The following is a 27,358-nucleotide window of genomic DNA, read 5'->3' as shown; positions in this document are numbered from 1 at the left end:
AAATCTGATTAAACAACTAAAAATCCAGTTAATTGAGTCTAACAAGACTGCTTTTGCTAGTATATATTATTATTATTACATATATTTGATCATTGCACTAAAAAAAAAAAAAAAAAAAACTAAATCAAGAGAAACCAACCCATACGAGAAAGCTACAAGGTGTCACCATGCTTAGGGTATTTCTGGCCAATTGACCATTTTGGTCAAGAATTTTATTCTCTCGAATTCTCTCCATATATGTTCTCACGATGTCGTAAACAACAATATCTAGTTTATCACTTCAGCTCATGGTCTATCTTTCTGCACTAAAATGATATACACTCCCGCAACTTTTGACTTGCCAATGTAGACAACCCCACATTTGGCCTTGTTTCTCTTGTCCTTTTGCACGATTTGGTGGATTGGAATAAGACTAAATAAAATCTCCATTATCAAATAATTTAGAAATCATTATTAAATAAGTAGTTTTTTTTTTTAGAAAAGATTACTGGTTTTTGGGTAAAAAATGATATTTGATATTTGAATACTATGAGAAATTTGTAACTTCGGTTTTTTATATTTGAATTTTTATGATTTTGCTCATGCATGTCGTCAAATTTCAGTATATGTTTTTGTTCTATGTGTTTTTTTTTTTTTCAAAATTTGAAATTTACATGCGAAAATTGTCAAAATTTGAAATTTACATATGAAGATTCAATTTTGACAACAACATACGTCAGAAGTACAAAAAAACAGACGTATAAATCAGAAATTACAAATTTTCCGAATAAAATTGAAGTGCTAATTAAGTCATGACTGATTGTTATTGTAACTTAACTCCAACATCGTCATCAGACGTGGACATGAAACCGCAAGTGATCATACTAAAGCGAATCAATACATGAACATATGGGGTTGTCCGCGTTTGGAACTGCCAACCCATTGGTTATGAGATATTGTCTGTTACTGTTACATAATAAACGCATGACATGAAATCAAAAGCGTACAAGACTCTTTCCATTTTTCTGGTCTTTGTGCTCCCCACACGCCTCCGTTATATTTTATCTGAAAATATCTTCAGTAGTAAAAATATAATAATAATATTTTCTTCTGAAAAAAAAAATCTAAAATTTTTGTATAAAAATGACTGTTTAACTTGCTAGCTCATATCTTATGCTACATATCAATTATTTTCATCATGCATATGATGTCGCTATGATTTTTAACTTGTTTTATGTATTAATCATATAAAACCAAAAACATTTTATCTTAGAAAAAGGCACAAAACGGGTCCATTCAGTCGTGTATATATATATATAAAGTTTTGATATGATGATCAATCATTGTGGATATCTATGTGATCATCGGCTAAGATGATGTGACGTTCGTCTATTTGATATAATAAACTTCATCTTAGCGATGGTCATATAGGTGTCCACAATGATGTATTAGACGTCGTCTCAACCGTGGTCACATAGATATCTACAATGTGTGTTTACTCTATCAAAACTATATATATATAAAAGGTTAGTCGTTCTACGCAACCGCAGTTCATCATTTTGTATTCTTTCACGGTTAAACCTTAGAAAATTCTTCTCTTTTATATCCAAAAAAAAAAGTGTGAGCTACAGAATCTATAGTACAGGTTAGGTATCATATATAAATTCTTAGAAAATCTGAATATCGATGGAGAGCCCGAGTTCGAGCTGCGGGCAACCGCATCTGCCTCCAGGGTTTCGTTTCCACCCCACGGATGAGGAGCTTGTGGTTCACTATCTCAAGAAAAAAGCTGCCTCCGAGCCTTTGCCCGCAAGCACAATCATAGCAGAAGTTGATCTCTATAAATATGATCCATGGGAACTTCCAAGTACGTATGTATATTAGTATATATATGTATATGCGTTTATATGTAATATACTAATATGTATGTACATGTGCATGTACATCTCACGATTTGAATCCTCCAATCCAATCAATCGATGGTCTGTTTTCCATTAACTTCAACTCTTGGTATTAGTTGTGTAACATCGTTGATTCCTTTGGTTTTAGGTAAGGCGAGTTTTGGAGAACAAGAATGGTACTTTTTCAGCCCGAGAGACCGGAAATACCCTAACGGAGCCCGGCCGAATCGGGCAGCCACTTCGGGCTATTGGAAGGCCACGGGCACGGACAAGCCCGTATTCACCTCCAAGGATCAGATCCAAAAGGTTGGGGTGAAGAAAGCTTTAGTTTTCTACTGTGGGAAGCCACCAAAGGGCATTAAGACCGATTGGATAATGCATGAATATCGTCTTCTTGAAAATAATTTCAACGTTAAGGCCCCTGGAATGCCCGTTAGCAGCAAAGGATCTTTGAGGGTAAGTAATTGCTTCTAAGGAAAAAAGTTACCTTATCAAGAAATATGGATTATGGTAATCTAAAGTCATGGTATTTTTCCCTTTTCCTCATCTTACTTTTTCCAAAGCAATAAGTTTTTTTTAAATAAAAATTTGTTGCACGAAATGTTACATAATTTGGGGAAAAATGAAACTAAAACAGTAAAATGGAATAATTTCAAAGAGAACAACGTTATGTAAGGATATTGTTTCCAAATTTTAATTACTCGTCGTGTCATAATTTATGTTACCATTTCATTAAACAGGAAAGATAGACATGAGAGATGTTGGCAGATCTTTTAATCACCATATAAGTAGCTAGATTCAATGTAATTAATTTTTTACTGATCGATTTTCTGGGTATGAACTATATAGCTTGATGATTGGGTTTTATGCCGGATTTTCAAGAAAAACACCTCTAGCAGCAGTACCAGACCAGTAGCCGAAAGCGAACAAGGTGATCGATCCAACATGGAAGACATGTTTGTTTCAATTCCTTCACAAACCATGGGCGTGTTTCATAATCTCAATCCAGGGATTGTTAAACCTAGCTCGGATCACAATTTCGTACAAGACGATAGTGGAAAATTGATCTGTTACGACATGTTATCCGGGATTCATAGTAATCCACACATAATATACACGTTATCCGCATCGATGCCAGACAACATAATTTCCTCTCAATATGGGATTGGATTGGAATCCAACAGTGGGATATTTTCGAGGAAGGATCAAACAATGCATGGCGCTAATCAGGATATTAACAATATCGACAATCAAATCCTAGATAATGGAAATGATGGGTCCGACAGTTCTTCTGTTTCGTTGCTCAATCAACAATCACACCAGAACCCATTTCCCAAGGGATGGGATTATGCATCGTCGTGATTAACATCATCATGCTGACTTTATAGATCCATATAATGCTCCTATTGATATGAAATGCAGTTTAATGCGATAATTATTATTAAAAACTTAAATAAATATTTTACTATCTTACAATTAGAATTTAGAGCGTATTTAAGTACAAAATGATTTGTTCATCACACACACACACAGATATATATATATATATATATATATATATATATATATATATATATATATATATATATATATATATATATATATATATATATTTTTTTTTTACGAACCCAGCCATTTGTCTATAAATAAACCCCATTTTCTCTTAATTTTTCAAAAATAATGAATAGTGGAATTCATCAATTTTTTTAATTACATGTAATTTTTAAAAATTACATGTAAGTTTTAAAATTGAATTGTGTGTACTTTTAACTTTTAAAAATTATGTTTCATTTTTATGTTTTTTAAATACAAAATTATTTAATAAATAAAAAATTTATATTTCAACATATCACGAAAAACATAAGACGAAACAACTTTATGACATCACGGAAGATTCCTTAAAACAAGGTTGGTCCAGTACGATAAAATATATAAATGGGCTTTATTTTTTTGCTTGGGCTTATCCAATGTTTTGAATTTTGATATGGGCTAATTAAGATTTCAAATTCAGTTTGAGAGATCAAATGCAATCAATTATAATATTGTTATGGACAATTAGCGACTCCACCTTTGAAAATTAACCGCGAAAACGTCATCGTTTCCTCGTTCTCTGTCCACAGAAAAAAAACGAACAGTAAACCAATTAGATTACTGGAAGGTGGAGGAGGGTGATATTAACATCTTACATGGGGTTATGATGGCGGAAGCTGATGTCATTGTTCTGGATTGTTGTTGGGCAAATCGCTGAAATCCAAGCCATGGTAATCCCTAGTATTGGCCAAAATCCAGTTGAAAGCCATGAATAATAATGCACTTTCATGTTATTGGACCCGAATTTTTCCCGATTATATTTGATTTGTAGTATTGACTTGCTTTTGTGGCTATGTTCAAGACCAATAATCGGGATCTATAATTGTGTCCAGATTTATTGTTCTGTTGTTTACCTTTTTCCTTTTTGTGTGATTTGGTTTGGAAATTCGTGTTGCTTATGCGTTGGAGCGTTTGAAGTTCTCGATGATAAAAAAATTCGGGTGTACGGACGATTGTCTTGTCGTATATGGGTGCGTGTCGGAAAGATTAGGGGAATTCTTCTTTCTTCCGCTGGGTTTAGGGTTTATATTTGGCTAATGTCATGGTTAATTGATTCATGAATTTGCCTCTGACAAATTCCTGTTTGCTGTTGGGTATTTTGATTATTTTAAATGTATTTACTCGTTTATATTTTCAGACTACATCAAAGAAAGTTATAACTAGGGATGAATGGGAGAAACGACTCAGTGATGTCAAGGTTAGGAAAGAGGATATGAACAAATTGGTGATGAACTTTCTGGTGACTGAGGGTTATGTGGAAGCTGCTGAAAAATTCCGGATGGAATCTGGGACTGAACGTATCCTTTTGTCAATTTTTTAAGTGACAGTTTGTTGTGCCAGTCTTTTCATATGTCGTGGTAGTCATGTTTTTTAAGAATATCTTTGATTTGCCTTATTGACATATACAGCAGAAATCGATCTTGCAACCATCACTGACCGCATGGCAGTGAAGAAAGCAGTGCAAAGTGGGAATGTGGAAGATGCTATTGAGAAAGTTAATGATTTGAACCCTGAGGTGTGTTGGTCTTTAGTTGATTCTTCGGGATGTTTTCATGAGAAATTAAACTGATTTAATTTTGACAATCTAGAACAACTTGGAAGTGTTTGATCGATTGAATTCCAGGCTAGATGATGATGATTTTGATTTTATGGTGTATTTGGTTGCATAATTGAGTGAACTGCATGATAATAGTATTTGACAGTTGTAAAGATCATCCCTTGGATCTAACACAATCATTATTTTCACACGTTGCTCGTAGCCTTTTGTTTTAATTCCATAATTATATCTGAGAAATCTGATAATTGATATGGGAATTCATAATTAAGGTACATTGACATGTTTGCTACCTGGATTCCTGATGCAGTCTAGTCTTGAAATTTTATCAAATACAATTACACGAGCTGCAATTACTAAATTTTATACTCGCTTTTCAGGTTTTAATATATCAAGTATAAAGTTAGATGTTTTTTAATGCAGATATTGGACACAAATCCCCAACTATTTTTCCATCTCCAACAGCAACGGTTGATAGAATTGATCCGTAATGGAAAGGTGGAAGAGGCTTTGGAGTTTGCTCAAGAGGAACTTGCTCCAAGGGGGGAGGAAAATGTACTTTTCATTATTTGTTTGTTTTAATGTAGATGTAAAGAGTTTAGATAATTTATAAGGATCCTGACTTGGTGTATTTTTAGTCTGGACGACTGCAATCATGTTTTCCCAAACACATTTTGCTGTATCATCAGAATGTTCCTTTTTGGATATGTTTTCTTCTTTTTTAACCTGATGTTCATTATAAGAAATGTTTATTATTTCAGCGAGGCTTTCTAGAAGAATTGGAGAGAACTGTTGCGTTGCTTGCTTTTGAAGATGTCAACAACTGCCCCGTGGGTGACCTGTTAGATATATCACAGCGTCTCAAGACTGCTAGTGAGGTGAATGCAGCCATCCTTACCAGCCAAAGCCATGAAAAAGGTTAGTCTCTGGCATATCATTAATTTAAATTTATAAAGTTTTGAGATCTTGGTTACCTCTGCTCAATATTTTCAATCATTGCCGTTTTTAGGAAACGACAGCTCTAGGTAAAGGGCATTTGTGATGGTTATTTCATGCGGTGAACGAATGAGCCCATTTTATTTTTTGGTTCGTCACGCCAAAAGTATGGCACTAGGGTAGAATGAAACAATGCTATTTTCTCTCTCTGATGACTTTTTCTTTTTAGACTTTTCTAGGAATACTTTTAATTATGTTACCATTCTTTAAAATTTATCAAGCGGTTATAAAAAGTGCATGGTAATGCATTTGAAAAGTAGGTAATTTTTTACCCTTGTAGTTTTTTGGATATGAAAATCTTCATCTCTCTTGTTTTTTTCCCAACAATGAGTACCATCACCCATTTTTGGAGGAAACTTACACCATTTTTCAAATCACGTATTATTCCCTAAACCCGTTCACCATTTTTAAGGTACAGCAACTACAATAAATTAGTTGTTACCATATTGCATTCACTCTAAAAGATTATCATCCAGACCCATCTCAGGAATTTCAATAGTTTATGTTATTTATCAGTTGATGTGGTTCAATATTTTTACAGCAATTTATTTAGTTCTCACTTCTCACATGCTGGTATAATAACCACTCCAATGCTCCGTACCCTTTTGCTTGAGTGTTCGTGGAGTCGCGTTCTTGATCTTCAATTCTGCATTGTTATTTCTCATTGTCTAGAAATTTCATATTTCTATAATTCTGCGAATGACTATTGAGATTGTTTTGCGGTTGATATTATTACAAAAAAAACGTTGTCGTCTCATTTGCCGCATAGCATTATAAGGAAAAGTAAGAATATTTAATTCTATTATGCATTTGATTTCAACAGATCCAAAGCTTCCAAGCTTATTGAAAATGCTGACATGGGTGCAAAACCAGCTAGACGAGAAAGTTTCTTATCCTCGAATCAATGATTTTTCTACGGCTATGCTTGAAGATCCTGCTGTATGAATATTTCAGGTTTCTCCACCTGGTGGTGCCGAAATATTAAAAAGCTCGAAATGGTTGGAAGCAGGTGAGATGATTTAAAGGGAATTTATGGACTCCTCTATTCTATTTATAAGATCATGTGCTGATATTAGGAGCTTTTGAATTGTGTTTTTAAAGGTTCATGTATAGACTCTTTCAAGATTATGTAAATGTGGAATTTGGATGCTTAGTGTTTTTTTTAACGAAAATTACTTTCATTAAAAAAGCATGTTTTTGGATGATTTGCTAGGTTTTCATTCCTCAATTTAACAAAGAATAAAAATCATAAAATATGGAAAACGAAGTCTAAACTTTTAAAAGAATAAATCAAATATCTCAGCTACCCAAATCAAGTTTTCAATGTGGATTTGAAATGGTTTCGAGATTTTCTTCAAAAAAGAAAAATAAAACAATATAAATAAATGGCGACGGATCCGATCCAAATGCCTCTTCTTGTCGTTAGATCCTTCGGAATTATCTTCGCTAGAAATACTCTTTTTCGCCTCCGTCTCCTGACATCAAATCATTCTTTATCAGGTTAATCGAACAAAATGGCAAATCAAGATTCGAGAATGACGACATCAGAACCACCACCGGCACCTCAACGCGCCACCCTCCTCCGCGTTCTGCTTGACCTCGACGCCGCTGTATCCCTCCACATCTACACCTTCTTCCATCCAATAATCCCCTTCCCACTCCTCAAATCCCTAGAATTTTCCGGCGACGGTCGTCTCTTCTTCCCCATCATTCTTTCTCTCCTCCTCACGAGAACCACCTCCAATCTCCTTCTATTAAACCTTTTACTTGGATCCTTTTTAGACCTTCTCCTAATCGGCCTCCTGAAGCACCTCATCCAGCGCCCACGCCCTGTATACAACAAGAACATGTTCCTTTCTTTTGCAGTTGACCATTGGTCTTTTCCCAGTGGCCACTCTTCTCGAGTCTCATTCATCGCCACCTTATTTTATTTTTATGCCGATCCCGTGAGACAAGTTTTGGTCGCCCTTTCGAAATTCGACGCCGAGGCTGTTTTTGTGAAGTATTTCGTGGTGGTTGTGGGGTTATGGGCTGCAATTACGTCTGTTTCTAGAGTTCTTCTCGGTCGGCATTTCGTCCTCGACGTAGTTATTGGTGCGTGTTTGGGTGTTGCTGAAGGGACCTTTGTTGTTCGGGTCTTTAACTACGAGAAATTGAGCTCCTTATTTATATGACAAAGGGATATATTTCGACTGTAAGTCCTTCAGATTGTTTTTTTTTTTTTTGAAATTATTTGATCTACAAAATATAGGCTTGGCTTCTTCATTTCCTGTTGTCTAAAAAAACTGAGCTTTGGAGGGTTAACAAGTTCTGCAATTATGTGCAACGTAGCATCAGGATGAATCTTCTTTCTGGGGTTATCCAACGCCTAATTACCTTCTTCATTACTGCTTTCATCTGCGCTTTTTCTCGCCAGAAATCTGCATCCACACTAAATCTCATCAGACCCCATTGATGAAAATGAGCAAATCACAGTTGAACCTGGTTTTGAAATGCAAGATCCTACTAAATCTCTGAGCAGAAGTTAGAAGCTCTGCTATGGAAGTGTTTTGTGAAAATATTTCATCTGTATGAACTTGAACAAGTATACGCTTTTGTGGCCCAAACCAACTAAAACTTCAATGGACCATTATAATTTTTATATATTTAGTGTTACATTCTTTATATTTTTGTGGAAGCAGAATCCGAATATTTATGCATAAATTTTGAAGTCTTTGTGTTAAAATAGCACCGTTCGTTCGGCATCTACTAATTCAATTCCAAATAGAGTGGTGTCCCGAACCCTCATGTCAAGTAAAATGTATTTTAATTTTATAATAATATTTTTTAAAAAATTATTATGCTACTTTATGTGTCTCTGATCAGTTTAGGACTTGTATAAGGAAGTGTATTTAATATCTAATTTTAAATTTCAAAATTCCTATCGCCCCAAATAAATATTATTTTAAACTAAATTAAATTCCAAATAAATTCCATCGATTTAAATGAAATACATCTATCCAACACAATCTAACAGGGTTAATTGAATCTTATCCTTTGAGAAATTTCTTAAAGGTTTGTCAAATGATATAAATAAAATGAATTAATTTTTCATTTTGAGCTATGCACAGGATGAAATCATCTATCATGATGTATGCAATGCAACCATTAGAACAATTTCTTAAATGTATGATCGAACAAATCACCTAAAAGATGGCTTGAAATTCGTATGAAGCATATAGGTAATCTAATTATCCCAAACATAGTAGTTAATTCGAGAAATTGGCCTTCAATCCCCAGCCGTCGATTTTTTTTGTGTTCAGTCCCTGAGTACTTTTTTAGTACCACATTTTCACATGAAGTGTACCACATTTCCACATGAAGTGTACCACATTTTGTATGACATAATACCATAATTTTGTGGGTAGGAAGTGAACCCAAAAAAATGTTTTAATTGAGGATTTTTCACCAACTTCCTCTATTTAATTCTATCAAATATTAGTTCCTTTTATTTTTCCTTTTCGAGTCTGGAAGAAAAAGGAAGTTGCTTTTGATTTTGTCTTTCATAATCAATACATATATAACAATCCCAAAAATATTATTTTATTTGGGACCTTAATGTTATTTTCCCAAAACCCCTTTTTACATACACTACACGCGCGGCAGCCTATTTTTTTTTTCGTATTTTGATCTGCAGACTATAGAGGAATCTATGCCGTTGATTAAGGAACAATTCCCGATGAGACAAAACCTCAGACGGCCGACAATTTTGGATAGTTGATGTGTCGGCTCGATGTTTATTATTTTAATCCAAATTAACGATGTATTTTTTTTATTACTTGCCTTCAAATTTCGAGTATTACTTTTATCATATCTCCCTGTAAAATCTTATAATAAATTTGGTAAATTATTTATTATTAAACTTCGTATATAAATACCGGACTTCGAATTATAAATCATGATTTAAAAAAAACAAGACAATGGATTGATGTATATAATTGCGACATTTGAATTATATAAAAATAAATTGTTTTAAAATATAAACTTTTTGGTGTCGGTTCAAGCTCGAGTTTTATTGGGTTGGCTCGAAATGTAAAGAACAAACCATTTTGCTCAATTTTCAACTTGAATTTGAGTTCTCATTCGAGTTTGATTGTCGAGTGTATTAAAATTTAAACACAGACCAAAGTTCGTAAAGCCGGTCACTTTTAAACATGTCTAAAAAGATTAATAGACATATTAAAGATTTTAACTATAATTCACAACCTATTAGATGAAATAATATGTATTGCAAAATATTGACATGGACGCAGGTCCGAATTTGATTTTGCCTGCTTTTGGGGCCACAAAATCCACTGGTTCAGTCAGTTCGGGCCTAGCCCGACTTGTCACCTTTTCTTTGATAAATCAAATCCATAATTTTTGTTTTATTGTGTTTCCAAATCGAACAACTTTTTTCTTTTTTTTTTCCAGAAAAATTTAGAACACGAAGATGTTTTTTTTTTTTTTTTTAACACCAGGATGTTGAGAACTTATCGCTCGTATGAAACTATGTTTCTAAGTTTAGAATGAGATCTTAGGTTTGAGACTCGATTGTAACTCATACAAAAGAACACCTAGATTTATGACACAAATTTTTCAATTTTTTTTTTCAAGAAATTTATTGTCACGGGATGTTTCGCAACTTCTTGTTTATATCAAGTTGAAAAAAAATTCTAAAATATTTGAATTTGATGATGCCATCCCCAATTATTTTCCTAGTTATTTCCCTTATAGATGCGATGGATTGCAACTATAGAAAGCTTACACTAACTTGTGATTGACGCTTGACAACTTTATTTGCATTCGAAGATTTTAATCGTATTCACTCATTCCACACACCTTGATCAAATGTATGATATCGTAATCCATACACGCGATTTTTTTTGCGAAAGAAAAATATTATTTGATTTTTGAGTAGGTCTTTTGTGAGACTATCTCACAAATCTTTATTTGTGGGACGTGTCAACTTTACTGATATTTACAAGAAAAAGCAATACTTTTAGCATAAAAAATAATATTTTTTCATGGATGACCCAAATAAGATATCTATTTCACAAAATACGACCCGTGAGACCGTCTCACATAAATTTTAGCCTTAATTCATAATGCTAAAATTTCTTCCCCGCGTGTTTGTCAAACCGTTATTATTATTATTATTATCCATTTTAACGATAAGAAAGTAAGAAACCACATATTTTACCATTTGATGTATATTGGATAAACATTCAAATTAACATAAATAATTTGCAAATCACATTAATTAAAAAAAAACAATACGTTCAATTGTTATTATTTTCCTCTCACATAGTGGAGATTTGAAACGTGTATATATATAATATATTTTTTAATCGATATGCACCTTTATTTCTTTTTTCAGATTTTATTTTTCTACGTGAAATAAACGCTACTGGCTTAATTATTTACAGAAATTTTTTCTCAGCACAATTATTAAATGGATGACACGGAGCTACAAGTTTGAAATAATACAACTTTTTCTTTATTAATGTGTACTGTTTATAATCCTTGGTAACCAGGATTTGAGAGGATTTCATGAGATTTGGAATTGGATTTGCTAATTATTATCTAAATCAAGCCAAAAAAAACAATACAACGACATTGTAATATTGATAATTAACATTAAGACCTTCATACAGATTTTATTTACATATTCTAATTTGCTTATTTGGGTTTTAATGTGAATATTAGATTTTTGGAACAACCTCGAGTCTACATTAAACAATTCCTAAATCCAAATAAACACTATCATTATGAAAGCATTTTGATTGCTTATGAATCCTTCGACATTTTGGATATATAAAAAATTGTGTGAGGACTTTTGCTAACTCAAACTCAGTAATGTTTTTTTTAAAATCATTAAATATTAAAAAATGTATTAATATCTAATTCGATTATTATTATAAATGCTTGCAATGCAACGATTAGGCAGATGTCAAAAGACGCTGCGGCAGCATCAGAGGTACGATGTTTCCCAACCCTTCTTCATTTAATGATTCGAGAAGATCGTAAACTCCAAATTCCAAAGCTCCATATTTTTCCGATCTCCACCTATTTCCTAACCTTTAAGTCCCCCAAGTTGCTACTCTCGCTCTCTGCGTCTTTGTTCATACAAGGACTCTTGTCGCATCATCACTCTTTGAAACGACTCTTGCTTTCATAAAATGCGTGTTCTTGCCCTTGGAAAAGCTTCCGCATGTCTTTTCAAACTGCCACAACTGTCTGTTGGTTTTCGGGTATACTTTACCAGCAAAATCCATCGTTTTGATTTCTAAGATGGATATAATGCTTGAATATAGCTTCGAATAACTGTGTGTTGAATGTGCTATAGCTCAAGTCTGGGTGGGAATTTTATGCGAGGTGAAAGACTTGAAATACGGAGTTTACGTTCCATGGGAAGTGAAGGAGAGGGTTTTGGGGAATGGCAGCTGCCGCTGGCGCCAAGTGGGGCGCCGTTGTTCTTGCAGAGAGATGAGCACTTGACGCATTTTGATGATTCTGTTAATGCAGTCTCTTTTGGGTTTGTTGCCACGGCTATTCTCATTTCCATGTTTATTGTGATGGCCATATTTGAGAAGTTTCTTAGAACGACCTCGCCGGATGTCTCTCCACCCCGTGGTGGCCGCCGGGGAATTTCCGACGTTGAGGCGCAAAGTCATGCTGGAGGCTTAAATTCCAAGCTCGGCTCTAATTCTCCTAAAGTAAGTTTCTTTTTCAGTTCTTGACTTATTGGAGTTTGGCTCGGTATGTTCAGTTCGACACTTTCGATGATAAATTTTCTGGTTCGTAGAAGTTTGTGACGATTACTATTATAGTATTATTACAGAAAGTCGTCGTTATTTTCTTTTTTCTTCCCTTTTCCTACGTTATCTGCTTGACAACATGGCTTAATTTTCAAAGTTAGTTTCTCTCTCTCTGTTTTCCAACCTCCTTTAAAGTTCATCTTCCCTTTCATATACATGAGTGTGGAGGAGAAAAAAATCAAATAAATTATATAGAAAACAGAGTTGTCGGTTGAGTGAAGTTACGTGTAAATTTCATTTGAGGGGTCTTTGTTTGGCCCCACTAGGACACTATGACTTACATAACACTTGCAGTACTATTGTTTTTTAAGCATTTGTTTCCAGACTCTATAGGTCCCATCAGGCCCAGAATTTTCGAAAAGCAAGTGCGTGTGCGTATTTCCTGAAATATTTAGGTTCTGATTGGCATAGTTTTGCCGATGATATTTCTAGTGGGACTTCGGAATAATGTCTTCCCCCCCCCCCCCCCCCCCCCCCTCTAAACCTGGTTGTTGATTGGCATTTGGTAAACTAATGACTAGAACAAAAATACATAAGAGTAAGTTTTATGTAAGTATGGCGAAATCTAGTCAACGTTAGGATTCCTGAGATTTTGTTTTAGATAAAGTCTTGGTAATGTTAGTCCGCGGAATATACATAGAGACAGCCCTTGCATGAATATTTTTGCGGGTCTGTTGGTCTGTATTTCCGTTTCAATTCTTGTACTGCATTTGTTGTTGCATCGTCTCAACGCGGACATGCTAAACGTGTTCGGAGGTAGCAGTGATACAGCATACCCGAAGCTATGATCGCTCAGCCTGACTAAAGTTCTTTGTTCTGGGATCAGTGTCGCCCATTTATATAATCTGCTCTTGGCCTAATGCCCATCATTGCTGATATTTATGATTGATATAATTGGTCCATATCCTGAGAATTTCATTTGTTTCTCTGTTCGGTTATTTCCTTCCACCCACCTTTAACGTATCATAATACCTCCAACAACTATGTTCTCATGAGTGCTTAAATACGAGTTTAGTAAGATATGGTGTGTCGAAAGGAACTTTCGTGTCTTTACATTGGACGACATGCGCGAAGGTACATGGAGTTTAATGTCCTGTGATCTCGACTGAGGATTAGGCTTTAGGGAAGATCCATCTGCGATTAAGCTTTGGAATTCCATCTCTACTACAGAACTGACCTTTGCAGTTTTTGTATGGATCAAGTCTCAGATGGTCGTTTCGTCCTGTAACACACACCTGGTTGCCGGTAGTGCTCCTCCCTGCCCAATTCTAAATAATCATGGCCGACTCCTACTGTAGCAATGTGTTTAGTCCCTTTTTGGTTTGATCAGTCCTTATTTAAAGTTGTCATTGAACTTATTATAATGGGGAGGAAATTTCATATATGATGTGGAGAAAGTAACACCATGAGATACATTGTGGAAAGTTTTTGGCCAAAGGTGCTGCTTCTGAGCACCAAATTAAAACGATTCAGATCTCTTTTATAATTCTCATCTGAACATTGCAGGGATTTCAGATATCTATCCAACCCAAAGTTATTTCCATTCTGATGCCCGGTGACAGTGTTCCAAAGTTCATCGCACAACCTGCCCCCGTTTCATTGCCTCCGGAGCGCGTTTCATGGCCTTCACATCAACGTGAACGGCTATAAAGTATGCATTTTTGCCAATATCTACCTGAACGTTGTGCCATGCATGAATGTTGATTTCTTTCGACATTGATCCCAACTCAAGCTTTTTGATATGATGATGATGTGTATATAAACTAGTACTTGACCAATGTTTCTATAATTGTATATCGAGTGTTGAATCTTTTGTATGGTAATGAACTTAAAAATTTGAGCTAAATTAAGTCATTTTCAGTATTCGTTTGTTTGGTTTAAGCCATAAGATGGGCTTCTCAATTAGACCTTTTATATGCTTTTAATTTTAAACATATGCTCACAATTATTATTATTATTATTATAAATAAATTTCTTTGCATGGAACTGTTTTTGTTAATTAATTAATCGGAATTTGCTTTACATATTAATATATAACACAAAGATTGAATATAAAACTTAAAAAAACACGAAGTCCAAGATATACTTGTTAAAACTCGCAACCTTTTGTTAAAAAAAGGAACACTTTGACTTTGTTTCACACAAAACCACAAAAACGACTAAAAAAATTATTATTATTTGTTATTTTTGGTACGACATCAAATATTGTAAGACCAAGTCTAAAGACCAAAATAACCATTACTAACTGAAAATTTACAACCCCTACTTCACACCTTACACTACAGAAATATGAAACATTCCAAGGATACAACCGGGTTTTCAAGCATCTCAAGCGGCCACTTGTCCACCTTCTGGAGTCTATCCCCAAACCCGGACCCGACCCGTCCAGGAGATTTCCCAAACCTTCTGGATGATGGGCTCCGACCTAGGTCCGTTTTTGACGACCCGCCATTCGTTCGGCTCACCGGAGACCTGGAGCGTCTTCCGGAAATTTCACCGGCATCCTTCTTCCACCCATGCCCGGTGGAAGATATGGATCCGGGTCTCGAATGATCCATTGAAGATTCGGACGCCCGACCCGGATATTTCCCCGACGTCTTATCCTTCCTCACATCGCTGGAGGGACGGTTCTTCAGCCTCGCCGGAGACTTCTGGTGTACCTCGCGGACGTCATCGCGTCCATTGCACTTTTTTTCTCTCTTCTCCTTAATCTTTGCCAAACCACCAACACCGCCCCCGTGGGTGTTACAGATCTCAGGCACCTCCTCCTGGAGCTTGTTACCACCGAACGCCGTGCAGGGATTCTTCGTGACTGTACCTTCTGGGTGCTTTTCATCTGAATTATTGGAAAAGTCTGTTAACAAAGGTGCGGCCTTGATGAACGGAGTTTCGTTTTGTTGGGGTAAAGGTGACAGTTGTTTAGGAACGGCGGGGGTTTCAGAGAGGACTTCTTTGACTGTTTCTTCGTCTGAAAATGGTAGAGTGGGTGGCGGGGATTTACTGCGAGCGTCGCCGCTTCCAGTGCCACGGCATTGTTTTCTGGTGCATTTAGACTTCGATTTGTGATGTTTCTTCACTGTCTTCGGAGGTACTGAGGTTCGGTTGATGCTAATGCAGCTACCCATCGGTAGTCTATTTCAGCTGCCGGTAAATGGGTGGGTCTCGGAGAAGACGACGGAGCAACTGCGGCCGGATTTGAGTTTGGAGATGGGTAGCGTTTAATGAGAAAAAATTTGAAAGAGGTCCATCGTAGATTGCATGTATTTATTTTGTTTGCTGGAGAGATTTTGCGGCCTTCTCTAGTTGGCAAGAAATTTAACCAGATCAAGACATGGTAAAAAAAAATGGAAATCAGCGTTATTTTTTTTTAGGTAAATTTAAAATATCAATACTCTAATCTGTAAATTAGAGTATTAGACTGACAGTAAATTATATTGGACAAATTTTATACGACAAACTCAAATTGAAAAAAAAAAAAAAAGAAAAAGAAAAATTGAACCGAACACCTCAACTTATTAACAGAAACTCATCATACTTTAATTTAACGTCAAGATACTCGCATGACAACAATAGTTTTTATTTCATGTCAACAGTGAAAAGACTTTTCTAAAGATAAATCATATTAAACAGTTCGTAGTATATATTGTACTGTACGTTAATCTCTAACTTCGTTTTATTATCTAAAATCCAAGTACGAACATTTGATTCCACGTAATTCGATTTATATCTTGATAATTCATAATTGTTCCCTCCCAATTATTGGATAGTAGATTTTTTAAATATTGTATGTGTCGTTATCATACGAGCAGTGTCCAAGTGTCACAAAAAAAAAGTAAATATTGTGTATAAAGAATTAAAAATAGATTTAATTTTTTTTTTAACATTATAATATTTATTAATTAAAATTTTAAAAACTACAAATTGAGTAGTGGCATTAAAATTATTGTGAGTGAATAGTAGTTTGAGAATAGATTCATCCATCAACATCAAAGGCTAGTGTTCCATGTTACGAGAATTTACAATCCGAGCTACTTCCCTGTAAAATATTATTATATCAAGTCTCTCTCGTTCGCCCCACAACATCTAAATGCGCCACATGCACCCCGCTTCTGCAATCACGTTCCGGGGTAAAGGCCAACCCCGACATTAATGAACTTCCCGCATTTTGATCGATAATCAAGCACCGATTCTATCTTACAAACGCCTGCATGGACACAAACATTGATATAGTTGTTCGGCTTTTCTCTTCGGTTAAGGCAGTTAATTGTTATAATTTGATCTTAAATTCGATGTCTTGTTCCAAGCTTTTAACCTTAGTATAAATTATCGAAAATTGTTAGTTTTTTTAATTATTATATTAACTCACATTTCTTGCTACGTTAGCTTAATCAACTGGGCTTTGTAGATTTTGTGGATTATGATAGATTTTAACTTTTAATCCACATTTCAATTTGAAAGGGTCTAGCCTTCATTTGTTGGTTCAAGAGGTTGAGAAAGATGGAGGATATAGTAGCTTATTGATATTTTTAGGGGGTTTTATGCTCTTCCAAACTTTTCGCAGGGACATGATGCAATTACGTCTGCTAATGTGTTGCTCGATGATGACCTTGCCGTACAAGTTTCTGATTGTGGTTTGGCTCCTTTGCTATCATCCAACTTCAATTTCTGCGCTCTAATAATTGAATTTCTGCACTAAATTCAACATCCAATTTCAACCCATTTGCTATAAATCTTACACAAAACAAAAAATTCTCAGAATATATATATATATATATATATATATATATATATATATATATATATATATATATATTTTTTTTTTTATTTTCCATACATTAATCGTTATATTTTATATTTATATTTGTGTTAAAATTACATTTTCAATTGTTATATTGTATGTTTACAAATTTTATTATTGCATTAAAATGTTCATTTGTATTTTACTGTTATATTATTTATAAATAATTAAATCAAACCATTAATTAACCGTTTTTAATTCATATAAATAAAATTATTTAAAAATCTATTTATAAATTTATTTGACTAAATATTTAATTTTTATGATTAAATATCTAATTATTAAAATAATAAAAAAATATCATACTATTATTTAAATAATATTTATAATTTTTAATACTAATATTTATAATAAATAAAAACAATAAAAAATTAAAAAAATAAATAAGAGTTCTTCGTGCAGAGGAAATGAGACTGAACTATTTTGTCAAAATAAAGCAATTCCATTGGAGAACATCTCATTGCTTTACACTTTTTGTTGCAGTGTTGGAGATGTTCTTGATAATCTTATAATTTGTAAACATTAAATCAAGGTCGGAACTTTGTCCAAAACAGTTAATAGTATTTTTTTAAAAAATAATCGTTTGCTTTGAGAATAAATTAGAGATAAATCCCTAAACACAAACTCAACTTTATCTTTACTTCCTACACTTAAAAACTTTGATTTCACTCCCTAAAACATTAAAAAGACAAAAATACCCTCGTATTAATGTTAATAATTGATTTTCCTGGGAGAATTGATGATGAAAGAAAACTTCTAATTGAGAGAACATAAGGAGCTCCAACATGAAAAAATAGAATTCCTCAAGATAGCTCTATAACAGAATGATGTAAAGTTTGAAATAAAAGTTTCATTTGAAGATGTTAAGAAGATGATTAAAGAAAATTACAATGAAGATCCCTGGGCATGGTGGGATAAAAATCAACTCAAAACATGTCTTAAAATCACAGAAGGAAAATAGTATGAATTTATCTGATGCAAGCCTATCCAAATGACATAATTGACCAAATGGATATGCATATTACAATCAAGGAACATTTGGACCTTGTTTTGATCAAAACGGAAATTTCACCATACAGTAGTCCAGGATTTCTTGTTAGAAATCATGGTGAGATAAAAAAAAAACGAACTGATCAGGCTAGTTATTAATTATCAAGAAATTAATAAGATTCTGGAGTTTGAAGGGTATTTTATACCAAGTAGATAACATCTAATTACTTGCATTAGAAATGCAAAGATATTATCTGAATTTGATTGTAAGTCTGGATTTTATCATATACGGATGCAGGAAAAAAACAACAAATTCACAGCTTTCTCCACACCACAAAGACACTATATTTGGGGAAGTATTATCAATGAGGTTGGCTAATTTACCTCAAATATTTCAAAGAACGGATAATCTATTTAAAGATTATTTCAATTTTATGTTTGTCTATATTGATTATGCTTTAATAGCGTTTAAAAATATGGAAGAACATATCAAGCATTTAGGATATTTTCTAAAGTTTGTAAGGAAGAAGAACTGATTTTATCTGGAAAAAAGTAGTAATTGCCACAAGAAAGATTAAATTCATCGAAATAAAAATCGATGAATCTGGATTAATTTTGCACGATCATATAGTAAAAAAAAGTGAAATTTTTTCCAAACGAGCTAAAAGCAAAGAAACAACTTCAAAGTTTTCTTGGAGTTTTTAAATTTGCTGGAATGTTTATTAAAAACCTAGCAAAACACATTAAAGTATTCAGTCCATTACTAAAAAAAGATGCGAAATTTATATGGACGGGAGAACAAACACATGGGCTTAGTCAACTCAAAGAGATTTGTAAAAATCTTCCAAAAATGGTTATTCCACAGGATGAGAATGATTTGGTATTATATATAGATGTTAGTGATCATTGACGAACATCAATATTAATTAAGCTCACACCGGAAGGAGAACAACCATGCAGATATTACAGTGAACTTTTCTCAAATGCAGAAGTCAAAAGATGACATATCAATAAAAATGAATTTTATGCAATAAAAATGGTTTTTGAAAAATGCTCATTATTTTTACTATCAAATAAATTTACTTTGAAAGTTGATAATACACAAGTAAGAACTTTCTTATGAAATAGAATATAAATCTAAACCTGAGAAAACTATATTACTAAGACGACAATCTCTATGTCAAAATTATAATTTTGATATTGTAATTATAAAAAATAGTGAAAATATTCTTGCAGATTTTTTAACAAGAGATGAACAGTGGTGACATCGATGACATCATAAAAATACAGAGGAATTTGAGAACACCTTTAAATGGTTCACAATGAGTTTAACAAGCTTGCCCTAAACGCATAAGTTGCAGGTAGACTACAACAAGCCGATAAGAGAATTGTATGTGATCGAATTACATGATGTTTATAGACTTATACTCAGCTATGATCTATAATGCAAATGCCTATCCTCCAAGGCATTGAGAAGCCACCGGTTTCCCAAATTGAGAGTTTTCGAGTACATGACTTTATACCTGAAACAGGTGATTCAAATACTCCTAGCATAAGTGTTAAGTCGAGATCATCTATAGATTATATGAGTCGTCTGAAACAAAAATTGAAATTTTAGATTCTTATCTCGAATCTTCAAGTAAACTCTTCACCTCGTGGATTGAAGAAAGAAAGATCAACCTTAGACCTATACTAATGAAGATACAATTTCTCCACTTCAGATTTATCAATAAACTTGGATGAAATTAAAAACAAAAGTAGACATTAACTCTGTCACAATTAGAGTTGATGTTTCAGGGAAATATCTTAGCTCAGGATGATTTGTTCTATCTTTTTTAGTGAACAGTTCGTCCAATAATTATATAAAATTTATTTAATTTGGTGTAGAGTAGGTTTCTTGTGAGACGGTCTCACGAATCTTTAGCTGTGAGACGGATCAACTCTACCGATATTCACAATAAAAGTATGTTTTTAGCATAAAAAGTAATACTTTTTCATGAATGACCCAAATAAGAGATTCGTCTCACAAAATACGACCAATGAGACCATCTCACACAAGTTTTTATCTTTGGTGTAAACAGTCGAAAATGGTGCTGCCAATAACATTTTTTTGTTTAAAAAAAATTTATATTTTGTTTTTAAAAAATTTAAATTTAATTTATTTATTCAATGTTTTCGAATACACAAGGCGAATTTTTTTTTAGAATTTTGAAATACTTGTTAGTATGAGAATTTATGTGCAATCGTAGCAAACACTAAAGAACTGTAACTCACGAACATAATAATTGAATCAGATACTCTGATGATTATCGAAAGTATTAATTTTGTATCATCAGACTCTTTGGGTGTGCTTGGTTCGTGTGATTAATCACTCCTCAGTGTTAGAATATATGAGTAATTTGAAGTAGCAAACATTAAATAACTATTGAATCAGATGTTCTGATGATTATCGACTATTAATTCTAGATCGTAAGTCTCTTCAGTCTTTGGATTAATGGTTGAAGACTATGTTCGAATATATGTATGCATCATGCTTATTAAAAAAATCAGTTTTTAGAATAAACAAATCAATTTCATTCCTACTAAATTCCCAAAATTTTAAAATTAATTAATAACTAAATTCTTACGCGAGATTTGTGACGACATCGTTTTGGTTCTGCTGCCCCAACTCGGGTGGACTGCTCCGGCGCCTGTTGTCTCTCTCTCTCTCTCTCTTCACGTCGGCGCTTGATGGTACGCACATCACACTATATAGCCAGGCATGCTCGGGCTCATCTATATGCTTTTTAGGGCTATGTTCTGTTGGAAGTACTGATTTCACGGGTTGAGGTTTTTATTTTTGTTGTTTTTTTGGAAAAAAAATAGGCTTCTGATTCTTTAAGTTATTGTAGAAGCAAGATTTAATTTTTTTAAGGTGGTATCTTGTTTTTGTATCTATTCATTGCAATCGACTAGCATGAGTATATGATGATGTCTATGTTTGCGAGCTATCAGTAGTAAGAGCTGTAGTTCTGAAGTTTTAAAAATTTTGAAAGGTTTGCCGATGGTTAAGTTCCCGATAAATCACTTGTCCAACGAGATTGTAGCAAGTTCTGTGATCTTTATGTCAAATTCTCTAGCTGGGTTTGGTTTTGTAGTTCTAAGGAATTTTCTTTCTCGAATTGGTTTATTGTTTCATCCAAGATGAATTGTTACTTGTCGCGGATGTTTGCTTTTAAATTTATGTTTGAACTATGATGATGACAGGTTGAGAGGACAAGATTTGAGTGTTTTCTTTTCTCGCAATAAAATCTTGAGAAGACATTTTTATTATGGACCATCCACGCTTGTCCTCTGGAGTAGGTGAGGAAAATATTGGGATTCCTGATGATTTGCGGTGTAAGAGGTCCGATGGGAAACAATGGAGATGCACCGCCATGTCCATGCCTGATAAGACTGTTTGCGAAAAGCATTACATCCAGGCAAAGAAGAGGGCAGCAAATTCTGCAATGCGTGCAAGTATAAAGAAAACTAAGAGGAAATTTACTGGTGAAAATGATGTCTACTTGGAAAGCAAGAGTGACGAAATGGATCTACCACTGAGTGCACAATTTGGGGACTATTCTGGCTCGGCCTCTGGGACGAAGAAAAAGGATAAATTACCTAAAGGACAGGTTAACTATTCACCTGAAATCCCCTCAGGAAGGAGCTTTTCAGCTCGAAGTTCTCTAAGGTCAACCGATGACCTTGACGGATCAGAGTACGAGGAGAGTCGAAGGTCTTGTAGAACACCACCAACATCTGCCGTGGATTCATCAAAAAGCAGATCGCAAAAGACATTTGAGGTTAGTCCTAAAATGGTGAGTAGTGTGGTTCATTCTACGCAAAATAAAATCATTCTACTTTCTCTGTGTTTCTGTGCTACCTTCCAAAACTCTTTAGAACTTGGTTGGAAGTTTATTTTTTCATCGTTTTGAGATTTATAGACGATTGCCTACAACAGTTTTTCAGTTCTTAGTACTAGTTTCTTAAGTAGAATGCTTCTTTGTCATTGTAAATTCTACTGAGGGGGGCACTTTTCATTTCAGGAGACTTCTGATGGAAGCTTGGAATCTTCTGATGATACTAGGGGACAACCTTGTCATCAATGTCGTCGTGATGATAGGGAAATGATTTGGTGCCTTAAATGTGATAGAAGAGGATATTGTGATAGTTGTATCTCTACATGGTGAGGCAAATATAATTTTCTAAGGATTTGTTTCTCGTTTCCCTCCCTACATGTGACCCATCATTTGTCAGGTATCCTGGCATCCCAGTGGAGGAGATTCAAAGGGTTTGTCCTGCATGTCGTGGTACATGCAGTTGTTGGGTTTGCTTACGAGGGGATAACCTGATTAAGGTTTTATTTTTTCCCTAAGCAGTTTCTCCTTAGTTAGGATCTATCATAATTTGCAACTTTTTTCAAGATGTATCATGGATTCCTTATAAATGTTTTTATATATGTTCTGTTAAGACAAGGATACGTGAGATACCAGCCAAAGAAAAATTGCAGTACCTCTATTGTCTTTTATCTGCTGTGCTTCCGATTGTGAAGCAGATCCATTCTGAACAGTCTTCTGAGGTAGAGCTGGAAAAAAAACTTCGAGGTATGTTTCATTTGCACATTAGTAGTATATTGAGGCTGATCCGTGGATGACATCTTCCATGACGGGGATTGAACTTTTTTTTTTTATCATTATTGCAGGAAACGAAATAGACCTTGTCAGGACTAAAATAAGTGCCGATGAGCAAATGTGTTGGTAAGCGTATACAGATTCATTCAATTTCTCTTTTCATTTTTTTCCCTGCTGTACTGAAAATGTTTTGTTCTTCCATCAGTTTTTTGTTCTCCCTGGTGAGTGGGGGATGCTAATGGCATCTTTATGATCACTATGTGTCTTCACTCCTTTGTATGCTTATGTTGAACCAATGAAATTTATTTTGATCTAATAAAATATGATTTGTGAAGCTTTTGAACACTTCTCTTTTTCAGTAATTCCTGCAGGATGCCCATCATTGATTATCATCGACATTGCACAAAGTGCTCGTATGATATGTGCCTTAACTGCTGCAAAGATATGAGAAAAGCATCTAACCCATCAGAAAATGTCAAAATGAAACAGATTACAGGTGAAAGTGATGATCGAGTTGAAGTAATGATGTTTGAGCACATAAAATTATCGGATATTAAGCTAAATTTGTGTAGAAGGTATCCTGATTGGAAAGCTAATGCTGATGGCAGCATTTCATGCCCTAAAAAGGAACATGGGGGTTGTGGATCCGACCTTTTAATTTTGAAGCGCATCTTTAAGATGAATTGGGTTGCAAAACTTGTAAAAAATGTTGAAGAAATGGTCAGTGGTTGCAAGGTATGTAATTCTGATAACCTGGAGAAAACTGGATTTGACCTCAGGCTATGCCAGGATGCTAATAGAGAGAAAGATGATAACCTTTTGTACCATCCATCTTCACAAGATGTTAAAGATGGAGGGATTGGAGACTTCAGAATGCACTGGAACAAGGGGAAACCTGTTATCATTAAGGAGATTTTTGGTACATCTGCAATGTGCATTTGGGATCCTATGGTCATATGGAGTGGAATTAAGGAGACGAACGAAGAGAAAACTAAAGACGCTGACATATTTGTAAAAGCTGTTGATTACTTTGACTGGACTGAGGTACATTGGAATCAATTTACTTAATTTTGTTGGTATCTAGGGTTGTGCCTAATCTTTTGTCAATTTACTAATTTCATGCTGCTCTCATCATTTTCCTTTGTATCATTATACCTGGATACTTAGCTTCTCTCTAAAACATCCACGTTAATTGTTTTTGCTATGCGAATTGCAGATTAATATTGAACTTGGGGAGTTTATGAAAGGCTATTTTGATGGTAGAATTCATGAAAATGGTCGGCCACAGTTATTAAAATTGAAGGATTGGCCTTCTCCGAGTGCTTCAGAAGAGTTTTTGTTGTGCCATAGATCTGAATTCATCAATCAACTCCCCTTGCTCGAGTTTATACATTCCAAGTGGGGCCTGCTAAATGTTGCTGCAAAATTGCCTCATTATTCCTTGCAGAACGACGTGGGTCCTAAGATATTTATTACTTATGGGATGCACAAAGAGATTGGTCAGGGTGATTCGACAGATAATCTTCGTCTTAATATGCGTGACATGGTGAGAGACAAGTCTCTTATCTCTGCAATTTTTCTACCTAATACTGTTGTATAATTGTGTGATTTTCTTGTTTTGCGCTAATTTTTCGGCCAGCTGCACATGCCATGAGTTAAGGCCTTAAGGGCTCCTAAAGGATGAGAATAGTGGAGAATAGTGGAGGAAGGACAGAGGCAGAGCTTTCTTTGTTTTGCCCTCAATCTCATCTGAAATTCCCACTGGGGAAATTATCACACCTTGTCCTTTCTTTAGTGTCTTTTTAACGTACATCCAACTGCCATGTCAAAGATATCTAGAGGACTTACCTCTTCTCTTCTGTGATCAGGTATTCCTTTTGGTTCATATTAGTGAAGCGGAGTCGCAAGGTATGCCTACTAAGATCGAGAGGACACTAAAGTCTGGGGGAATATCTGCTGAAGAACAATCATGTATTAACCCTGAAATTCACTCAAAATCATCACCTGGTGGAGAGGATGGTCCTGTTACAACTCTTCATCCGAATGATACAGTGACAAGGGATGGCCACGAAACCGACAAAAGTTATCTCGACAAAGAGACAGCTGTCAATTATGCAGAGAACAGAGCTGGAGAAAACAATTCTGACAAATCTCAAGTTGGAGCTTTATGGGATGTGTTCCACCGAAAGGATGTACCCCTACTGATTGAGTATATAAGAAATCACTGGAAGGAACTTGGGAGGGCGGACAATATTTTTACTGATAATGTGATTTATTTTTCTTGGTTTAGCAACTTAAAATTTTTCCTTTACAAAGATCATATGATTGTCTTTGTTGCTAATGTGCTCTTTTACTTCAGGTATCCCAGTCTCTTCATGATGGGGTAATATATTTGAATAGGCATCACAAAAGACAGCTGAAAGAAGAATTTGGTAGGTGGCCAAGTTTTTTTAATTACACTAGTTTGCCTGTTGCAGACTTTACAATTGTTTGTGCAACTGTTTTTTGTTACGTGTTTGCAGTCGTGCCAAACATTCTTGTTTTGAATTCTTCATCTTTTACAGTTTTACTCCACAATGGTGAATATTTTCCATGTCAAAACTGTATTGCTAGTTTTCTACTATAGAAATATTTTTTAGTGAATTGGTTTACTCTTCTCTCAGAAGTGGAGCCTTGGTCATTTGAACATCATATAGGTGAAGCTATCTTCATCCCTGCTGGATGTCCTTTCCAAGCAAGGCATATTCAGGTGAGTTGCAGATTTCAACGCTCTTTTAGCATCTGTGGCCAGCTATTTATGTTTACTCAGACTGAAAAGATATCAATCATATTAGTCCCAAATGGTTCTCATGCTATTCTATCCTCTTATTCTATCCTTAGGATGTGATACACTGGTTCTTATGTGATCTGGAACATTTTGGCCTTGAATATTTCCTTAACATATAAACAGTTTATTCAAGGATCCTTATCTTGATATCTGTCTCTGGCTTGGCTGGTTCTTTAACTAATATGATATCTGTGATCCACTTTGATCCCTAATAGCATTTTAGCATGAATTTAGGTGGTAAAGTTTTTGGGGATTCTGTTGTGTATATCATCAGGGAGCAACTTACATAAATCTGATTGTCGAGCACTTTTTTTCATTTAGTTAAGGATCTGAAGATTTCCTTTATTGGAATATGAACTTTGAAAGGCTTAATGTAAACTTAGCATGTTTGTTTCACTCGTGCAATTTCCAGTCCTCTGTTCAGTTGGGCCTCGATTTTCTCTCCCCTGAAAGTTTACCAGAAGCTATAAGATTGTCTGAAGAAATTCGAGGTCTTCCAAATGACCATGAATCAAAGCTTCAAATATTGGAGGTCAGGCATATTCTCTTTTTCTTCACCTCCTATCCCGTGGGCCACCAAGTTGTCTGTCTTTATTGTTTTTGTTGGAAGTAATCTGGACCATATAATCATTTCAGGTGGGGAAAATATCATTATACGCAGCCAGTTCAGCCATAAGAGAAGTTCAGAAGATAGTTCTTGATCCAAAGTAAGCATTTCTTAAGATGCAACCTTGTTATCATTCTAAACTATGATAGCTAGAAGGTACAGTAATGGATTGATTGGTTGGTTAATGGGGTCTTTTTGTCTCTGTATTTTTGCTGCAGACTCGGCCCCGAACTTGGTTTTGAGGATCCTAACCTAACGGCATTGGTCTCTAAACATTTGGAAAGAATGGTAAAACAAAGACAGGTCACTTGTTCTTGACACTTTTAAGATGTATATGGTATGGGTGAAATATTTCTCAAGTTTTGGTACTAGCACAAATATATGTGAATGCATGGTCTTGTATTCTGCAAAACTGTAGCTATTTGATTTTTGGCAATTTTTCTATGTTTATTTTCGCCCGTGAAGACGCAACTTTGGATATAATAATATACAGATGTTAATTTTCTGATTAAAAAATGCATTCTCTTGGTTTTTGCATATTTCAATCAAAGATGCTTCAGAAGAAAAGCAACAGATTTCCAATGGAGTTTTGCAAGGCATAAATTAAAATTGACCGATCCAACT

General features: G+C 34.7%; 6 protein-coding genes across 9 annotated transcripts; 5 read left to right on the top strand and 1 right to left on the bottom strand.

Annotated features, from left to right (window-relative positions):
- Window positions 1-1,552: 1,552 nt before the first annotated feature.
- LOC140834811 (NAC transcription factor 25-like) lies at window positions 1,553-3,340 on the top strand. The gene is made up of 3 exons (XM_073199955.1): window positions 1,553-1,846; window positions 2,029-2,336; window positions 2,730-3,340. The coding sequence occupies exons 1-3, from the start codon at window positions 1,666-1,668 to the stop codon at window positions 3,240-3,242; spliced, it is 1,002 nt and encodes a 333-aa protein (XP_073056056.1). The 5' UTR covers window positions 1,553-1,665; the 3' UTR covers window positions 3,243-3,340.
- A 604-nt stretch (window positions 3,341-3,944) lies between these two features.
- Window positions 3,945-7,174, top strand: LOC140834815 (protein GID8 homolog). The gene is made up of 6 exons (XM_073199958.1): window positions 3,945-4,141; window positions 4,609-4,768; window positions 4,880-4,986; window positions 5,449-5,580; window positions 5,787-5,943; window positions 6,845-7,174. Exons 1-6 carry the CDS (start codon window positions 4,091-4,093, stop codon window positions 6,964-6,966), a joined length of 729 nt encoding a protein of 242 aa, XP_073056059.1. The 5' UTR covers window positions 3,945-4,090; the 3' UTR covers window positions 6,967-7,174.
- On the top strand, window positions 6,893-8,664 carry LOC140834817 (probable lipid phosphate phosphatase beta). 2 transcript variants are annotated; one of them, XM_073199962.1, is made up of 3 exons: window positions 6,893-7,030; window positions 7,522-8,215; window positions 8,353-8,664. In XM_073199962.1, the coding sequence occupies exon 2, from the start codon at window positions 7,536-7,538 to the stop codon at window positions 8,193-8,195; it is 660 nt and encodes a 219-aa protein (XP_073056063.1). In that variant the 5' UTR covers window positions 6,893-7,030; window positions 7,522-7,535; the 3' UTR covers window positions 8,196-8,215; window positions 8,353-8,664. The 2 variants fall into 2 exon arrangements, with proteins under 2 accessions (XP_073056063.1, XP_073056062.1); XM_073199961.1 differs by having other exon boundaries at window positions 7,522-8,664.
- Window positions 8,665-11,958: 3,294 nt separating this feature from the next.
- LOC140834818 (uncharacterized) lies at window positions 11,959-14,710 on the top strand. 2 transcript variants are annotated; one of them, XM_073199964.1, is made up of 3 exons: window positions 11,959-12,293; window positions 12,389-12,758; window positions 14,367-14,710. In XM_073199964.1, exons 2-3 carry the CDS (start codon window positions 12,411-12,413, stop codon window positions 14,508-14,510), a joined length of 492 nt encoding a protein of 163 aa, XP_073056065.1. In that variant the 5' UTR covers window positions 11,959-12,293; window positions 12,389-12,410; the 3' UTR covers window positions 14,511-14,710. The 2 variants fall into 2 exon arrangements, with proteins under 2 accessions (XP_073056065.1, XP_073056064.1); XM_073199963.1 differs by having other exon boundaries at window positions 11,959-12,758.
- A 429-nt stretch (window positions 14,711-15,139) lies between these two features.
- On the bottom strand, window positions 15,140-15,985 carry LOC140835523 (uncharacterized). Its single transcript, XM_073201012.1, has one exon. It carries the CDS (start codon window positions 15,983-15,985, stop codon window positions 15,140-15,142), a length of 846 nt encoding a protein of 281 aa, XP_073057113.1.
- A 5,974-nt stretch (window positions 15,986-21,959) lies between these two features.
- LOC140834807 (E3 ubiquitin-protein ligase JMJ24-like) lies at window positions 21,960-27,172 on the top strand. Of its 2 annotated transcripts, none has more exons than XM_073199948.1 (13): window positions 21,960-22,472; window positions 22,716-22,855; window positions 22,927-23,026; window positions 23,141-23,273; window positions 23,372-23,426; window positions 23,660-24,344; window positions 24,517-24,846; window positions 25,169-25,567; window positions 25,660-25,732; window positions 25,964-26,049; window positions 26,540-26,659; window positions 26,764-26,834; window positions 26,953-27,172. In XM_073199948.1, exons 1-13 carry the CDS (start codon window positions 21,960-21,962, stop codon window positions 27,050-27,052), a joined length of 2,805 nt encoding a protein of 934 aa, XP_073056049.1. In that variant the 3' UTR covers window positions 27,053-27,172. The 2 variants fall into 2 exon arrangements, with proteins under 2 accessions (XP_073056049.1, XP_073056047.1); XM_073199946.1 differs by having other exon boundaries at window positions 21,960-22,487.
- Window positions 27,173-27,358: the final 186 nt, after the last annotated feature.

Source organism: Primulina eburnea, chromosome 6 (genome assembly GCF_022965805.1).
Source record: "Primulina eburnea isolate SZY01 chromosome 6, ASM2296580v1, whole genome shotgun sequence".
NCBI classification, from domain to species: Eukaryota; Viridiplantae; Streptophyta; class Magnoliopsida; order Lamiales; family Gesneriaceae; genus Primulina; species Primulina eburnea.
This window is presented reverse-complemented; position numbering and strand designations above follow the sequence as displayed.

Excerpts from the sequence above, each read along its gene's own strand:
- LOC140834815 (XM_073199958.1), top strand. The coding sequence starts at position 4,091 with ATGTCATTGTTCTGGATTGTTGTTGGGCAAATCGCTGAAATCCAAGCC. Across the intron at positions 4,769-4,879 it reads GATGGAATCTGGGACTGAAC|CAGAAATCGATCTTGCAACC; the intron begins GTATCCTTTTGT and ends TGACATATACAG. Across the intron at positions 5,944-6,844 it reads CAGCCAAAGCCATGAAAAAG|ATCCAAAGCTTCCAAGCTTA; the intron begins GTTAGTCTCTGG and ends TGATTTCAACAG.
- LOC140834817 (XM_073199962.1), top strand. The coding sequence starts at position 7,536 with ATGGCAAATCAAGATTCGAGAATGACGACATCAGAACCACCACCGGCA.
- LOC140834807 (XM_073199946.1), top strand. The coding sequence starts at position 21,960 with ATGGACCATCCACGCTTGTCCTCTGGAGTAGGTGAGGAAAATATTGGG. Across the intron at positions 22,856-22,926 it reads GATAGTTGTATCTCTACATG|GTATCCTGGCATCCCAGTGG; the intron begins GTGAGGCAAATA and ends ATCATTTGTCAG. Across the intron at positions 25,568-25,659 it reads ACAATATTTTTACTGATAAT|GTATCCCAGTCTCTTCATGA; the intron begins GTGATTTATTTT and ends CTTTTACTTCAG.
- LOC140834811 (XM_073199955.1), top strand. The coding sequence starts at position 1,666 with ATGGAGAGCCCGAGTTCGAGCTGCGGGCAACCGCATCTGCCTCCAGGG. Across the intron at positions 1,847-2,028 it reads TGATCCATGGGAACTTCCAA|GTAAGGCGAGTTTTGGAGAA; the intron begins GTACGTATGTAT and ends CTTTGGTTTTAG. Across the intron at positions 2,337-2,729 it reads GCAGCAAAGGATCTTTGAGG|CTTGATGATTGGGTTTTATG; the intron begins GTAAGTAATTGC and ends TGAACTATATAG.
- LOC140835523 (XM_073201012.1), bottom strand. The coding sequence starts at position 15,985 with ATGGGTAGCTGCATTAGCATCAACCGAACCTCAGTACCTCCGAAGACA.
- LOC140834818 (XM_073199963.1), top strand. The coding sequence starts at position 12,378 with ATGTGCTATAGCTCAAGTCTGGGTGGGAATTTTATGCGAGGTGAAAGA. Across the intron at positions 12,759-14,366 it reads TCGGCTCTAATTCTCCTAAA|GGATTTCAGATATCTATCCA; the intron begins GTAAGTTTCTTT and ends TGAACATTGCAG.